The sequence below is a fragment of the Tasmannia lanceolata genome, unplaced genomic scaffold, assembly GCF_043159265.1.
Source record: "Tasmannia lanceolata isolate RefF3 unplaced genomic scaffold, GAP_Taslan_0.1 ptg000031l, whole genome shotgun sequence".
NCBI lineage: Eukaryota > Viridiplantae > Streptophyta > Magnoliopsida > Canellales > Winteraceae > Tasmannia > Tasmannia lanceolata.
The window spans coordinates 1,032,227-1,048,817 of record NW_027518708.1 but is presented as its reverse complement, the minus strand read 5'-3'; the positions used below and the strand labels follow the sequence as shown (position 1 = coordinate 1,048,817).

General features: G+C 44.9%; 1 protein-coding gene and 1 long non-coding RNA gene across 2 annotated transcripts; one reads left to right on the top strand and one right to left on the bottom strand.

Annotated features, from left to right (window-relative positions):
* The first annotated feature begins 3,466 nt into the window (after window positions 1–3,466).
* On the top strand, window positions 3,467–5,325 carry LOC143859515 (uncharacterized). The gene is made up of 4 exons (XM_077370195.1): window positions 3,467–3,570; window positions 3,928–4,117; window positions 4,308–4,646; window positions 4,733–5,325. Exons 1-4 carry the CDS (start codon window positions 3,467–3,469, stop codon window positions 5,204–5,206), a joined length of 1,107 nt encoding a protein of 368 aa, XP_077226310.1. The 3' UTR covers window positions 5,207–5,325.
* Window positions 5,326–9,991: 4,666 nt separating this feature from the next.
* Window positions 9,992–16,572, bottom strand: LOC143859540 (uncharacterized). The gene is made up of 2 exons (XR_013239280.1): window positions 15,925–16,572; window positions 9,992–12,948 (listed from the first exon to the last, which is right to left on the bottom strand). It is a non-coding gene; the product is annotated as an uncharacterized LOC143859540 (long non-coding RNA).
* Between the last annotated feature and the right edge of the window lie 19 nt (window positions 16,573–16,591).

The window sequence follows — 16,591 nt, the reverse complement described above, 5'->3', positions numbered from 1 at the left end:
AAATAGGTAAAAAAGGGGCTGGGATTTCCAGTTTTTAGATGAATTGAAGGTTGAGACACTTTTCTTCGACAGAGCCTTTGAGCTCTAGGAGAGGAGATTTCTCACTCCATTAACGGTGGTTGGATCTTCTCCTGTGTAAGAGAATTACTTTCTCCATTCTCATCTTTCAAGTAGAATGTAATCATTTTCTATGCTTGAATACGATCAATATTCTTTGACGTATTTCTTAATTTGATCTGAAACAAACACATTCAGCCTACTTCTTTCCTAAGTATTCATTGCGTTACCATCTGTCAAGCAAATTTCTGTTTTGCCTTGAAGCTAAAACCGAGATCCTATATTAAGATCATATTTGAGAATTTAGATCCGGAACTTTTTTCGTCAACACTCGTTCCATTCAGATCTGTTTCCTAGATCATCTTAGACCAATCCTTCCTGGTTCAGTTGAATGTAAATAAAATAATGTGTAGAGCTTGAATTGAATCATTAAATCTGAGATTCACGCTTGTTAGGCCCGAAATCGGTTAACAGATATGACAATGACGTAAGAGCCGAGCTGGAGGGCCCGAGGAGCTGAAATGAAGGAAATAGAGTCCGGATGAACTGTGTGCTGCTAGAGCTGTGCATTATTCGGTATTAACCGAAAAACCGAACCGAACCGAAATAAATTTCGGTTATCGGTTCGGTTTTTTTCTCTATCGGTTCGGTTTAGGTTTTAATACAAATGAAATTTCGGTTTTCGGTTTCGGTTTCGGTTTTGGTTTTAATAGTATTATATTCGGTTTTAACCGAAAAACAGAATCACACGTATACGCGTGAGCTATGGCCAATCCCCTCTCCACCTTCTTTTCAAAATAAAGAAATAAAAAACAAAATGTTGATAAAGCAGAAAAAGAAGTCTAAAGAAGAAGACAAAAAGACATTCATAAGGTCCTTTTAATAATGAACAGCATTAAAACCAAACTTTTATACTTTTTAAAGGGAAATGATATATTCATTCACTTCCCTTTCTTTACCTAGCACAGCCCCAACTAGAGTAAAAGAGTAGAAAGGGGCTGTCCCGAGTTAAAAAAAGGGTGAATCATGACCTAGCTAGGGACTAGGGTTGTACTTTAAGCTTTTTGTTTTTTTAGTAGGTGAATCATGACCTAGGGACTAGGGTTCTACTTTAAGCTTTTTTTTGGGTAGGTGAATCATGACCTAGGGTTCTACTTTAAGCTTAAGTCTTGAAAGCTTTACGAGTTAGGTTTTCCTAAGAATGTGAACTGAAGAGTAGAAGACGAAGAAGAGGAAGAAGCCTCCACGTCCATGGGACCACTCCAACTCCGGCGATTGCCGTCAGCCACCATGATTGCCGTTGGCCACCATTCCAACTCCGACGACATTCGATCCCAACGACCGATGACTTGCAGGTATAGAATGGGGTTTCTCACTCTCTGTCTCCCTCTCTCCATCTTTGGTTTTCTTCCTCTCTCATCTTCATTTTGGTTATTTTTTTTTAATAAAATGGGACCAAGAGGGGGTTGTCCATTTTTCTACCGTTTTCAATTTGAAAAAATGGCTTAATTCGGTTTTAACCGAACAAACCGATCAACCAAAATTATTATTCAGTTTCGGTTCGGTTCGGTTAGCACACATTTCGGTTGCGGTTTCGGTTATAACATTTTGGTTACCGAAAAAATTCGGTTCGGTTAATTTCGGTGAAAACGGTTCGGTTAAAACCGAATGCACAGCCCTATGTGCTGCACAGAAGCAAACGAGGTCAGAATGACCGACCCGGAGTGTATTCCGGACAGGCCCTTCGACACTCAAGTCAGTATGAGCCGGAGTGAAGAGGGAGTTTTTAAGAGTGGTGGATGAGAATTCAATACCCGATTTATGAGCTTTGGAAGCCTTTTTATAAGGAAAGTTTGGGGTAGGTGGGGAGTTAATGCCTCCAACGCAGGTGTCGACCGGCTATATGGGTTCAGGTTCACCCACCCCGAGGGAATTACCAAACTACCCCTGCCGACAAGGGTTCTGCGGTAGGCCCTCCTCTAGCCACGTGTTGGAAGCTAACAGGCTGCTGCGTTATCGTACCCCATCAGTTGCCCCCCAGTTCTCCAAGTTATTATGGTGACTTGGGGAAATGTGGTAGAGCACGCTTCCGATTGGAAGTGGTCGAGGCTTGGCCTGTGGCAGTCCTGAATATGAAGCAGTCCGGAAATTGAGGTAGTCCGGATTCTGGGGGCAGTCCGGATTTTGGAGCAGTCCGGAATCTGGGGCAGTCCGGAAATTGGAGGCAGTCCGGAATCTGTGGCAGTCCGGATTTTGGAGCAGTCCGGAATCTGGGGCAGTCCGGAAGTTGGAGGCAGTCCGGATTTTGGAGTAGTCCGGAAATGGAGGCAGTCCGGATTCTGGAGGCAGTCCAGATCTTGGAGCAGTCCGGAATCTGGGGCAGTCCGGAAATTGGAGGCAGTCCGGAATCTGTGGCAGTCCGGATTTTGGAGCAGTCCGGAATCTGGGGCAGTCCGGAAATTGGAGGCAGTCCGGAATTTGCGGCAGTCTGGATTTTGGAGCAGTTCGGACTCGGGAGCAGTCCGGAAATGGAGGCAGTCCGGATCTTTGTCAGTCCGGCTTGGGCCGGACTGCTTTTTGTCGTTTAGCGACCCAGTCCGGCTTGGGCCGGACTACTTTTTGTCGTTTTGCAAAACGCGCCATATCTAGTCCGGCTTGGGCCGGACTGCTTTTTGTCGTTTAGCGACCCAGTCCGGCTTGGGCCGAACTGCTTTTTGTCGTTTTGCGAAACGCGCCATATCCAGTCCGGCTTGGGCCGGACTGCTTTTTGTCGTTTAGCGACCCAGTCCGGCTTGGAACTCATCTCGAAGTTTGTGCCCGCCATTAATAAAAGACACGTGGCACCACTCGGGTGTCCTCGAGACGTGTGCCCTTCATTTAATGCACACCGCCTCAGAGAAATCTATATAAGAGTGGGTTTTATCTTCTCATTTTCACTTTTTACTTCTCCTCCTTCTACCCCTCTTTTTTCTCTGTCGGTTCGGCGAAGCCCAGTTCGGCGAAGGTCAGTTCGGGCCGTGTAGTTTTTGTGAACGACGGTGGATTCAGGGGCATTCAGGGTGATCCGGTAATTTTTCTTGAGCGCGTCTCATTCATTTCTTTTCCTGCTTTCATGTCTAGTAGCTCTAGTTCTGAGTCCGGTTCGGGGGAGTCGTCTTCTAATAGTTCAGGGTCTAGATCGTTGATTAGGACCGAGGATAGGCCTACCTGGTCACCGGCCCCGAAAATGGCGAGTGTGACTGTTATAGGTAGTGAGGAGGGGGAGGACGAGGCGATATTGGACCTGAACATCGCTCCGCTTCTGACGGATAGCTACGTCCCACAAGGGGGGAGTGTTGGTAGTGATGCCGGCGAGGCGTCCACAACGTTTCACCCGGGCCGGGCCGTTGAGGTCGTGGCACGGGCCCGTATGGATGCCAATCCTACATACAACATACAGGCTCTCAAAGAGGAGAACTACCTGGACGAGTCCGCCATGGCAGTGATTAGGGATAAGTACTGCATCCCACCCAGGTTTGGACTGAGGGAGGCGACGGAGGGAGATAGAGCCTGTAACGAAAGCTCCGATATTTGCATATATGACGAGTCACTGAGGGCCGGACTCCGATTTCCTCTACACCCCTTCTTCGCTTCGGTGCTTCAGCATTACGGGCTGGCCCCGGCCCAGGTGGCGCCGAACTCATGGAGGCTGCTCACGGGGTTTGTATACCTCATTCGGGGCCGGCTTCAGAGGGACTTGTCAGTACCGTTGTTCCGCGCGTGTGCGCAATTGAAGAAGCACAAGGGTGGGGGTTGGATTTACATTAGCCAGCGTCCGGAGATAAAAATGATCACTGGCATTCCCTCCTCCATACACCTGTGGAGGAACAGGTTCTTTTATGTCGAGGACGCGGAGTCCAGCGAGCCTTGGCCGGTCCCTTTGAAATGGGGAACCCCGGATACAGTCGCGATGAGTCGCAAGCCGTTCCTTGAGGGTGAAGATGCGAGAACCCTCGCTCTACTTCGGGAGGTGCTGGACTGGGAGGGGCCTGCTGATTGTTCAGACTTCCAGGGGGAAGAGGTTTTGGTTGGGTTGGGCCTTAGTACTGCGACCCGGGCACGTACGTAGATAGCCTCCTTTAAAATTCGTCTCTCCTCCTTTTTTTTTGTCTCTGACTGGTTTTGTTTTCGTCTATTTTTCAGAGATCTAGCAGCAGTCGTTAGTCGATAAGATGAGGAAGGGGGCCTTCGGGACGGTCCGTCAAGGCTAGAAAAGGAAGGCCCCAGAGACGGCGAGTCCGGCTCCAACCCAGGACGCGCCGCCCCTGCCCAAGGCCAAGAGTTCAGTGAAACTGGTGAGTTCATCCGGCCGGGGCGCAGGGTCCTCGAGGACCGTGGCGACATCTGCTGGCACCCTCCCACCCCCGGCGAGGTCCGGTGATAACCTTTTTTGGCCGAACTGGGCCGTCCAAAAGACTGATAGCGGCCTTGGAGAGAGCCGGGTGGCTGTAGAGATTCAAACTAAATGTATTCTTGACAAAGACAAGCAACAAGTTCTCCACGAGCCGCCGGCTACGGCCGAAGAGGCCGTATTTTCTTCTCTTTATCAGGTAAGATGGCTGACGAGTACGCTCACTCTTTGTTCGCCTTCTACTTCGTTTGCTTGTGTTAACACTTGTTCATCTGTATTTTATAGATCGGAGTGTACTTCAATGATCTTCGGGGGAAGAGTAAGAAATTCTCCGATGCTATAACCAAGTCTGAGGGGGAAAATGGGAAGCTGAAAAGGGAGGCGAAGGAGCTGAAGAAGTCCGTCGAAAAATCTGCCGACGAGATCAAGCGATTGAGAGAGGATTTTGTCGCTCAGCTGGCCGCGCAGAAGGAGGAAGCGACGGAAGCCCTCAACGCTCAGAGGGAGAGAGCCCTATCAAGGCAGGCGACTGCCGTTCAGGAGAAGGAGGACGAACTCCTTCTTCTATCCAGTGAGGCCTACAAGATAGGGTTTTTTGACTGCCTTGGGCAGGTCAAGGATTCCAATCCGGGCGTTGACCTGTCGAGGATGGTTATACCTGATCCACCGACGCTCACTGGCGAGGAGCCGGCCGCAGCTGACGCACTCTTGCCCCCGGGGGCAGATTCAGCGCGGGATGGGGGCAATGAGGCGCCTTGAGTTCTTTTTCTCCCCTTTTTTGGCGATTTCTTGATTCCTTTTTGTAACGGCCCCTTGGAGGCCCAACTCCCTTTTTGTAACAGCCCGTTGAGGCGTCTTTTTTTGTAATGGTCCTCTGAGGCCCCAACATATGAATGGAAAGAACTTTTGTTTGTCTACCTCTTCTATGCTTGTCCGTCTCTAGTTTACACTGCTTTTTCGTACGATGCGCAGCTATCTGTGGTACCCTGATCCCGCGAGAGGGGTGTGGGGCGCGAGCCGCCGCTCTCTCTCTCTTGGTCTCTCGTATCCACGCGATTGGCGTGTGCATTTTATTATTGATTTGAATTAATCTTTCCTGTGAACTTGGGATCACTAAGGCAATCCGAATTCCACACGAAAGAGACTGACAGAGTCGCCACCTAGATGTGGGATCTAGGACCCGTAATTAACCAGAAATCTAGACTCGCTACCTGGTTACGAGAATGGAAGGTATGGGGAGTTATCCACCACATGCACCATTCTTGCCCGATAATCGGTCTTTGATTCCAAAAGCTAACTCTTTTAAATTTATTTTAAATGGCTCATTCAACTCTATGTTAATGTGCGAACTAAGTGACATGCATCCTATGATCTAATTCCAATGTGAATCCTAAATGTGTATCTTGATTTATTAATTTGTCTGGATTCAATCTAAGTGAAAGTTCTCCTAGAATTCTAATTTCATGGAAAGTCCTAAGTGATTTGATTAAGCATTTACAAGAAAATTAATATACAAAACACCACAATTTGTTTGTGGTGCCGACTCGCGGGTGGTATGCCATCAGACATCCAAGCTGCCTACGTACCCAAGCCTCACTGGGATCAGAGTCGACGTAGTTCGGTGCACCTAAGCTAAGCTACTTATGCCTAACTCAACTAGGACACCGACCTAGACGGGATTGACTGTTTCAACAGTTTTAGGAGAAGTTATTTAATTCAAGTTGAGGATTTTATTATCTTAGGATTTCATCTAAGATGCTATATGATTCTCATCTAAATGCAAATGGTCCCTTAGACTAATGCAGGTTTGCCTACATCCTAGTTTACTAGGCTTGTCCTAGGGAAAGATTGGGTGACTAGTGTAACTAGACCTATGGCACGGTTGCTATACATAGCAAACGTCCGTGATGAGGCTGGACTCCTAACTCTAGGACTCCCTAAAACCTAAGACTCCCTAAAACTTAGGACACGACACGACACCGGTGTTCCTAAATTGGGCTCTAAGGGTCCTTACGACGGAAACCATAATCCAATGGTTCCGAGAGACACGAGATGAATCGAGATGATGAATAGTGTGAGGGAATGGGAAAGATAGAGAAAGGTGCGACTGAACTTGGGAGTGCCAAATTGCCTACGTACCCCGTGATGGGGATCAAGCCACACGTAGTTCCACTGGCGAGGTTGCTTGGATTTTGGAAAACAGGTTTGGTATTTGGATCAGGAATCGGGTTTGTATTTGAGCATTGGACTTGAGATTAAAAAACATTGATATAGCAATGGGATTTTGGAATTGGGAATTTGCATCAAAGAATTGAGCATATTGGAATCATCAAGGGTTTGAATTTTCGGAATTCAAAGTGGGCGGGCTTATGAGATTCGGCCAAATGGATTCAGACATGCGACTCGGATTGTGTTGGGATATGACTTGGTTGGATTGGGTTAATGGTTAGGGTCAAGTGAGTCGGGTCTAAGTTAGGAGCAAACCCGAGACTAGCCATGGTCTAACTAGGAGGAAGCAGGGTACAAACCAGGGTGCGGACCAGGGTGCACCAGGGTGCGAACCAGCAGGGAACCAGGGTGCGAACCAGCAGGGGAACCAGGGTGCAACCAGCAGGGAACCTGGGTGCAACCAGCAGCGAACCTGGGTGCAACCAGGGTCTAACCAGAGTGCGAACCAGCAGGGAACCAGGGTGCGAACCAATATCGAACCAGGGTGCGAACCAGTAGGGAACCAGGGTGCAACCAGCAGGGAAGCAGGGTGCGAACCAGTAGGGAACCAGGGTGCGAACCAGTAGGGAACCAGGGTGCAACCAGCAGGGAACCAGGGTGCGAATCAGTAGGGAACCAGGGTGCAACCAGCATCGAACCTGGGTGCAACCAGCAGCGAACCTGGGTGCAACCAGGGTCTAACCAGAGGCTAACCAGGGGGAAAACAGACCCTACATGCTTCCTAACATGGTTTTTCTTTTAAAGTAAAAGATATGCATGAAAACAGACCCTACATAGAATTGAAATAAATGCCTACCTCTTTGGAAACCCACTTTGTGTTTGATTTTTCTTTGATGGTAATTCCTTGAAGATGATTCCTTGCTTGATAATGACTGCTTTTGATATATATCACCCAACGTATAAAATCACCCGATCCGGCAAGGATGGCCGAACCCTTGAAGAGATGAGGGAGAGGGATGAATTTTCTAAGAGAGGGGTTCTTTTTCTTCTTTTTTTTGGTGAGATGAGAGGGTATTTATAGGAGAATGGGATAGGAGGTTAGGTGAGGTTAGGTGAGGTTAGGTAAGGTTAGGTGAGGTTAGGTGATGTTAGGTGAGGTTAGGTGAGGTTAGGTGAGGTTTGGATGGTTATGATGGGAGGAGAGGTTAGGTGAGGTTAGGTGAGGTTTGAATGGTTAGGATGAGAGGAGAGGTTAGGTGGTTTTGGATGGTTAGACCAGGTCATGATCTGCCATTGATCTAACGATTTACGGAAATCGGGTCTCGGAATGGAATCAGGGTCCGGGCTATGAAGTGACCCTAGCTTATTTTGTCCCGATTGATGATCCGTAAAGTCAGATCAAGATATTAATGACCTAAAACATATAAATCAATGATAGAGGGGGTTCTCACATGGATTTAACACACTAATTTATTTATTGATTAAAACAAAACAAAATGGGGTGTCTACAGATGCCCCTCTTTGGTAGAGATGACGTAGTCATTGAATACCAAAGTTAAAAATGACAGAACCATTTTGCGTAGTTTTAATCGACAAAGGACTCTCTAGACACAACGCACCTTAACATAATGCAAAACCTTAGATGAAACCCTAGAACTTGAATAATAATAAAAACTCGATGCGGCGCCGTTCACAAACGGGCAATTAGAGAATGAGATATCATTTTCGAATGGATTCTGAAGGGAAAGGACAAAGATCGCTCTCAAACAGTTTTTAGAAGGAGATGAGACGCCGCTCACAAGCGGGTTCAACGAGGATAAGAAGCATTCCCAAATGGACTTGGATAATGAGGCACCGTTCACAAACGGCCTCAAGGAGGATAGAAAACCATTCACAAATGGACTCGAGAAAAGAGGCACCGTTCACAAACGGGCTCAAGGAGAAGACAAGACCATTCACAAATGGACTCGAGAAATGAGGCACCGTTCACAAACGGGCTCAAGGAGGACGATACCATTCACAAATGGATTCGAGAAAAGAGGCACCGTTCACAAACGGGCTCAAGGAGAAGACAAGACCATTCACAAATGGACTCGAGAAATGAGGCACCGTTCACAAACGGGCTCAAGGAGGACGATACCATTCACAAATGGATTCGAGAAAAGAGGCACCATTCACAAACGGGCTCAAGGATAAGACAAGACCATTCACAAATGGACTCGAGAAATGAGGCACCATTCACAAACAGGCTCAAGGAGAAGACGAGACCATTCACAAATGGACTCGAGAAATGAGGCACCGTTCACAAACGGGCTCAAGGAGAAGACGAGACCATTCACAAATGGATTCGAGAAATGAGGCACCGTTCACAAACGGGCTCAAGGAGAAGACAAGACCATTCACAAATGGATTCGAGAAATGAGGCACCGTTCACAAACGGGCTCAAGGAGAAGACAAGGCCATTCACAAATGGACTCGAGAAATGAGGCACCGTTCACAAACGGGCTCAAAGAGGACACGAGACCATTCACAAATGGACTCAGAAAATGAGGCACCGTTCACAAACGGGCTCAAGGAGAAGATGAGACCATTCACAAATGGACTCAGAGAATGAGACACCTGTTCACAAACGGGTTCGAAGAGAAGACGAGACCATTCACAAATGGACTCGAGAAATGAGGCACCGTTCACAAACGGGCTCGAAGAATTTAGGGATTTTTTTATGAACTTGAATTTGACGTAGGAATGGATTTTTATTTTTATTTTTTAATTAAGGATTTGGATTTGATAAATTTTTTTATTTTTGGAAAATGAGGTACCGTCCGCAAACGGGCTCAAGGAGAAGATGAGACCATTCACAAATGGCCTCGAGAAAAGAGGCACCGTTCACAAACGGGCTCAAAGAGGACATGAGACCATTCACAAATGGACTCAGAGAATGAGAAACATGTTCACAAACGGGTTCAAGGAGAAGACGAGACCATTCACAAATGGACTTGAGAAATGAGGCCCCGTTCACAAACGGGCTCGAAGAATTTAGAGATTTTTTATGAACTTGAATTTGACGTAAGATTGGATTTTTTTTATTTTTTTATTTTTAATTAAGGATTTGGATTTGATAAATTTTTTTATTTTTGGAAAATGAGGTACCGTCCGCAAACGGGCTCAAGGAGAAGATGAGACCATTCACAAATGGCCTCGAGAACAGAGGCACCGTTCACAAACGGGCTCAAAGAGGACATTAGAGCATTCACAAATGGACTCAGAGAATGAGAAACCTGTTCACAAACGGGTTCAAGGAGAAGACGAGACCATTCACAAATGGACTCGAGAAATGAGGCACCTTTCACAAAAGGGCTCAAAGAGGACATGAGATTTTTCATGAACTTGAATTTGACGTAAGATTGGATTTGTTTGAATCGGGGATTGGATTTGATGAATTTTGGATTTTTTTTTTTTTTTTTTTTTTTGAACTCAATGAAATCGGGGACATTATAGATCGTGCCCAGTAAAGATATTGAAAACCAAGACTTTGACGAATGATGAGACGACCAACCTTATGAACGAAGAACCATTAGTAACAAGAATGGATTAGGAACACTTTTATGAAACTTCAACAAGATTTTTCTCAATGAGACTGTTGGTCTTGTCTTCTGGGGATTTTGATAACTGAAACCTTGAACAAGATACTTGAAATTGGTAATTTAGAACAACGGCTCTCTAACATGGAAAAGCGGGATCTGTTTTTTGACAGGTGCTTAGATGAACATTTCTTGACCAGGATAGTATTTAACTAACCGGAAGGAAATTCTGAATTTTAATGGTTCATCTTTCTGAGAAATTGGCTCAACCACCATTGCATCTGGGGCTCTTCCAAGCTTAAGGTGCCTTCCTGGGGTATGATCTTTTTACGGAAGCTGGGCTTTCTGATGTTTCTACTTCTGAACTCTTCTGAGTTGATCTTCTTTGAAATGTAGCTGTTTGACTAGATTCTCGAACCCTTTCAGGTATAATTGCAGGGAGCTGCCTAGGCCGGGCCTCCTTCACCAAGACAGTTACATCATTTGGACATAGGAACGACGATTGACTCTTTCTAAAGAGAAAACTTAGATGAAAGGCACTACTCAAAGGATTGAGCAGCCCTGAAGGAGTGAACTTAGAATAACAAAGATTGACTGACTATACTGACAAACACAGTGATGCTTCTGACTTAGTTAATATTTTGTTTGGTAAGTCTATCCTTTCGAGGAATAGTTTTTCAATTGGTAAACACTGGACTTTTTCCTTAAAACAGTAATGCCTCAAGGATTTAATTACGCCCCCTAAGATTGCTTAGCTTCAATGCCCCCAGTTTTGAGGATATCACTTGAATTTGCTTGAACTTCAGTTGATCTTCAGTCTTGATACCAGCTGTAGCCTTCTTATAATGATTCTCTTACCGTGACCAAGTCACCTCTTCGGGGTTTTTAACTTGGCGGACCGCGCTAGCCTTAACTTTTGCCTGAACCACCATTCTAGGTTTTCGATCCAGCAGACTATCCCCTTAGCTTTTGCCTAAGCCGCCCTTTCGGGTTTTCAACTTAGCAGGGGAATGATCTTAAATTTTGCCTAGACCGCCCTTTCAGGTTTTCAGTCTAGCAGATCTTCAAACTCCGTTCGTTTTCTTATTCATCATTTTTTTTTATTGTGTCTCGGGACCTAGCTCATTAGTTCTGAACACCAGAAGGACTTTATAGGTAGGATAGGGCTTTTCAAAGAATGGCTTAAGGTTCAACAAAGATTTCGACCGAACCTGTGAACAGGTTGCCTACATATCCCAAGGTAGGAATCAGGTCGTGTGTAGGTCAAGGCGAATGCCCCTAGTTTGAAGATCAATTGTTTGAAGGTTAATTGATTTTTTTCCTTTTTTCTTTTCTTTCTGGAACAATTAACTTCTCTTCTTTTGGAACTTGTCCATCTTTTTTTTCTGGAACGATTGATTTTTCTTTTTCTTTTTTTTTTGAATCGACCGAACTCGGTTTAACCGAGCTGCCTACGTACCCCAGTGTAGGGATCAGGTCTCGCGTAGTTCGGGGCGGATGCCCCTAGTTTGATGGGTTTTCAAGAAAATTTGATTCAGGCTCGAAGGGTTTGCAAACCGGTATTCTTTTGACGTTGGGTTCTGATTTTGGGATTTATTCGGCCAAAGGAGGCCTTCCGATGTTCAAATTGGGAATCGATCTAGGTTACTAGGGTCCCTCTGGTACTGATTATTTATTTATTTTTTCTTTTCTTTTTTTTCACAGAATTTGACGGCATTTCCAGGTAAGAGATAATGGATCTTCTTCTTCCAAGATTCTAATACGTGCTTTTGATTTTCATAGAGTGAAACTTGTTCTTTGACATCCTCCATCTATGGATTCGTACTCTCGATATCTGATGATCACTTTTCATTGTTTGCTCTTGAACTTTTCATCTTGAATTTGTTGGCTTTATGTTATGAATTTGAGAACCAAGGTCATTGATTGGAAATATGAAAGTTGTTTCCATTCTATGCCCCTTGTATAGCATATATCTTCTCACTTTCTTCATTTTCTTTGAGCTTTCCATCTATGTCTTGCCCCTGGTATCGGTTGTAGCTTTTCTAGACAATCTTCTTATTCTTGAAATAATTTTATCAATTCTTCACACTCTTTAGAGGGTAATGTATTTTCAATCGGCATTCACTGAATCAAAGTTTCAGTGCCAGTGTTTATCATTTCAATTTCATCTTTGAAAGGTTGGGATTGGCGCTCCTCCTCTCGTTCAAGTAATTGCTGTGACTCAAGTGGAGTTTCGTCAATTTTGTCCTCATTTGAAGAGGGAGTCTTATTTTAAGATCAGAAGCACACTTAAGAACAGACACAAGTGAACTTTTTGGAACTGACTGAAATTTTATTTAAAGAAAAGCTATTACATCAGACGACCTATCCTGAACATGCTCACGATTCACAACTCTAAATAAGAAAGAGAAACAGAAGATAACTTGCCTGGACTAGGCATTGACCTTTAACTGTAAGACCGGACTCAACAATTATACTGACCATGATGACTGACTCAACATAAAATAGTAAGTGACTAAAACTTTAACTGCTGCAACTGTTTGGCGTTGAAGGCTCGGCGAAGGCTGGTTCGTTCTGAACATCATCATGGCTGATACTTTCAATTTTGGACAATGATGACTGATTCGCATAGGGAAATGCCCCTAGCTCAATGATTCTGAGAGTGAACTCTGAAGGACTTAGCAAAATAATCTTGAAAAAGGTAGCCCCTAGAGGAGGAAGAGACCAGGGGTACAAGCAAGATTGGATTATCTGGACCAGGCATGATCAGATCATGAGAATGCATAATAGAAAGATTGTGAGATTCTGCATCTGCCAGTTAGGGGATGGCATGAAGATACGATCGAATCGTATGACAGAAGAACGAAAGACGCACGATCAAAAGATTAGATGAGATAGCATAAGATTGCTTTCAACGGATAGATCATGAATGACTAATCCTATGAGATTTTTGGAAATGATGGGATTTATATCCTAACCCAAAGGGAATTTTTTTTTTTTTCACATTTTATCAGTGTTACCTGAAGGCATCAACCTTAATCCTAATCTATCGGAGTGGAGAGAGAATCTCGACTCATGACTTTGTTCGTGTATATAAGGACCGATCGTGACCATTGGAAGATGGACCACGGCCTAATCTAGACACCAATGGGTAGGATATCCTAAACTAGGCTCACACACGTGATGCACATGTGTTCGTATACTACATGCATGTGTAGGTTAATCTAGGGGTAAGGCCAAGAGTTCCCTTAGCGCGAATCCCTGCTCGATATACTGTACCAGTGTCCGGCGTATCAGTACGTGAACAAGAGATCCGTTTACGTACCATAAAGGTACTAGGCTAAGGGTGGAATGCTTCTCTAGCACAGAGGCACCAGGTGATGAAATCCCAGTCAACCATGCTAGATAACACTCCGGGTTCCTAAAATAGGACGTGTGTGAATGTGAGATGCAAGGGTTTAGATGCAAGTGATGTAAGTGTGTGCAATAAGTTTGCGCAATCTATGATGCCTTCAGGTTTTGTTAAATTAAGTTCGAGTAAAATGTGATGAGAGAAAATAAAACAAGACAAACTAATCTAACAAGTATAGAGTTTTTATGAGCCAGTTAAATTAAATTCAAATGAATTATCTTTTGAAATTTTAATGAAGTTAGGTGGTCCCCAGCAGAGTCGCCAGACTGTGGTACCCGATTCCCGCGAGAGGGGTGTGGGGCGCGAGCCGCCGCTCTCTCTCTCTTGGTCTCTCGTATCCACGCGATTGGCGTGTGCATTTTATTATTGATTTGAATTAATCTTTCCTGTGAACTTGGGATCACTAAGGCAATCCGAATTCCACACGAAAGAGACTGACAGAGTCGCCACCTAGATGTGGGATCTAGGACCCGTAATTAACCAGAAATCTAGACTCGCTACCTGGTTACGAGAATGGAAGGTATGGGGAGTTATCCACCACATGCACCATTCTTGCCCGATAATCGGTCTTTGATTCCAAAAGCTAACTCTTTTAAATTTATTTTAAATGGCTCATTCAACTCTATGTTAATGTGCGAACTAAGTGACATGCATCCTATGATCTAATTCCAATGTGAATCCTAAATGTGTATCTTGATTTATTAATTTGTCTGGATTCAATCTAAGTGAAAGTTCTCCTAGAATTCTAATTTCATGGAAAGTCCTAAGTGATTTGATTAAGCATTTACAAGAAAATTAATATACAAAACACCACAATTTGTTTGTGGTGCCGACTCGCGGGTGGTATGCCATCAGACATCCAAGCTGCCTACGTACCCAAGCCTCACTGGGATCAGAGTCGACGTAGTTCGGTGCACCTAAGCTAAGCTACTTATGCCTAACTCAACTAGGACACCGACCTAGACGGGATTGACTGTTTCAACAGTTTTAGGAGAAGTTATTTAATTCAAGTTGAGGATTTTATTATCTTAGGATTTCATCTAAGATGCTATATGATTCTCATCTAAATGCAAATGGTCCCTTAGACTAATGCAGGTTTGCCTACATCCTAGTTTACTAGGCTTGTCCTAGGGAAAGATTGGGTGACTAGTGTAACTAGACCTATGGCACGGTTGCTATACATAGCAAACGTCCGTGATGAGGCTGGACTCCTAACTCTAGGACTCCCTAAAACCTAAGACTCCCTAAAACTTAGGACACGACACGACACCGGTGTTCCTAAATTGGGCTCTAAGGGTCCTTACGACGGAAACCATAATCCAATGGTTCCGAGAGACACGAGATGAATCGAGATGATGAATAGTGTGAGGGAATGGGAAAGATAGAGAAAGGTGCGACTGAACTTGGGAGTGCCAAATTGCCTACGTACCCCGTGATGGGGATCAAGCCACACGTAGTTCCACTGGCGAGGTTGCTTGGATTTTGGAAAACAGGTTTGGTATTTGGATCAGGAATCGGGTTTGTATTTGAGCATTGGACTTGAGATTAAAAAACATTGATATAGCAATGGGATTTTGGAATTGGGAATTTGCATCAAAGAATTGAGCATATTGGAATCATCAAGGGTTTGAATTTTCGGAATTCAAAGTGGGCGGGCTTATGAGATTCGGCCAAATGGATTCAGACATGCGACTCGGATTGTGTTGGGATATGACTTGGTTGGATTGGGTTAATGGTTAGGGTCAAGTGAGTCGGGTCTAAGTTAGGAGCAAACCCGAGACTAGCCATGGTCTAACTAGGAGGAAGCAGGGTACAAACCAGGGTGCGGACCAGGGTGCACCAGGGTGCGAACCAGCAGGGAACCAGGGTGCGAACCAGCAGGGGAACCAGGGTGCAACCAGCAGGGAACCTGGGTGCAACCAGCAGCGAACCTGGGTGCAACCAGGGTCTAACCAGAGTGCGAACCAGCAGGGAACCAGGGTGCGAACCAATATCGAACCAGGGTGCGAACCAGTAGGGAACCAGGGTGCAACCAGCAGGGAAGCAGGGTGCGAACCAGTAGGGAACCAGGGTGCGAACCAGTAGGGAACCAGGGTGCAACCAGCAGGGAACCAGGGTGCGAATCAGTAGGGAACCAGGGTGCAACCAGCATCGAACCTGGGTGCAACCAGCAGCGAACCTGGGTGCAACCAGGGTCTAACCAGAGGCTAACCAGGGGGAAAACAGACCCTACATGCTTCCTAACATGGTTTTTCTTTTAAAGTAAAAGATATGCATGAAAACAGACCCTACATAGAATTGAAATAAATGCCTACCTCTTTGGAAACCCACTTTGTGTTTGATTTTTCTTTGATGGTAATTCCTTGAAGATGATTCCTTGCTTGATAATGACTGCTTTTGATATATATCACCCAACGTATAAAATCACCCGATCCGGCAAGGATGGCCGAACCCTTGAAGAGATGAGGGAGAGGGATGAATTTTCTAAGAGAGGGGTTCTTTTTCTTCTTTTTTTTGGTGAGATGAGAGGGTATTTATAGGAGAATGGGATAGGAGGTTAGGTGAGGTTAGGTGAGGTTAGGTAAGGTTAGGTGAGGTTAGGTGATGTTAGGTGAGGTTAGGTGAGGTTAGGTGAGGTTTGGATGGTTATGATGGGAGGAGAGGTTAGGTGAGGTTAGGTGAGGTTTGAATGGTTAGGATGAGAGGAGAGGTTAGGTGGTTTTGGATGGTTAGACCAGGTCATGATCTGCCATTGATCTAACGATTTACGGAAATCGGGTCTCGGAATGGAATCAGGGTCCGGGCTATGAAGTGACCCTAGCTTATTTTGTCCCGATTGATGATCCGTAAAGTCAGATCAAGATATTAATGACCTAAAACATATAAATCAATGATAGAGGGGGTTCTCACATGGATTTAACACACTAATTTATTTATTGATTAAAACAAAACAAAATGGGGTGTCTACACTATCGCTCTAGG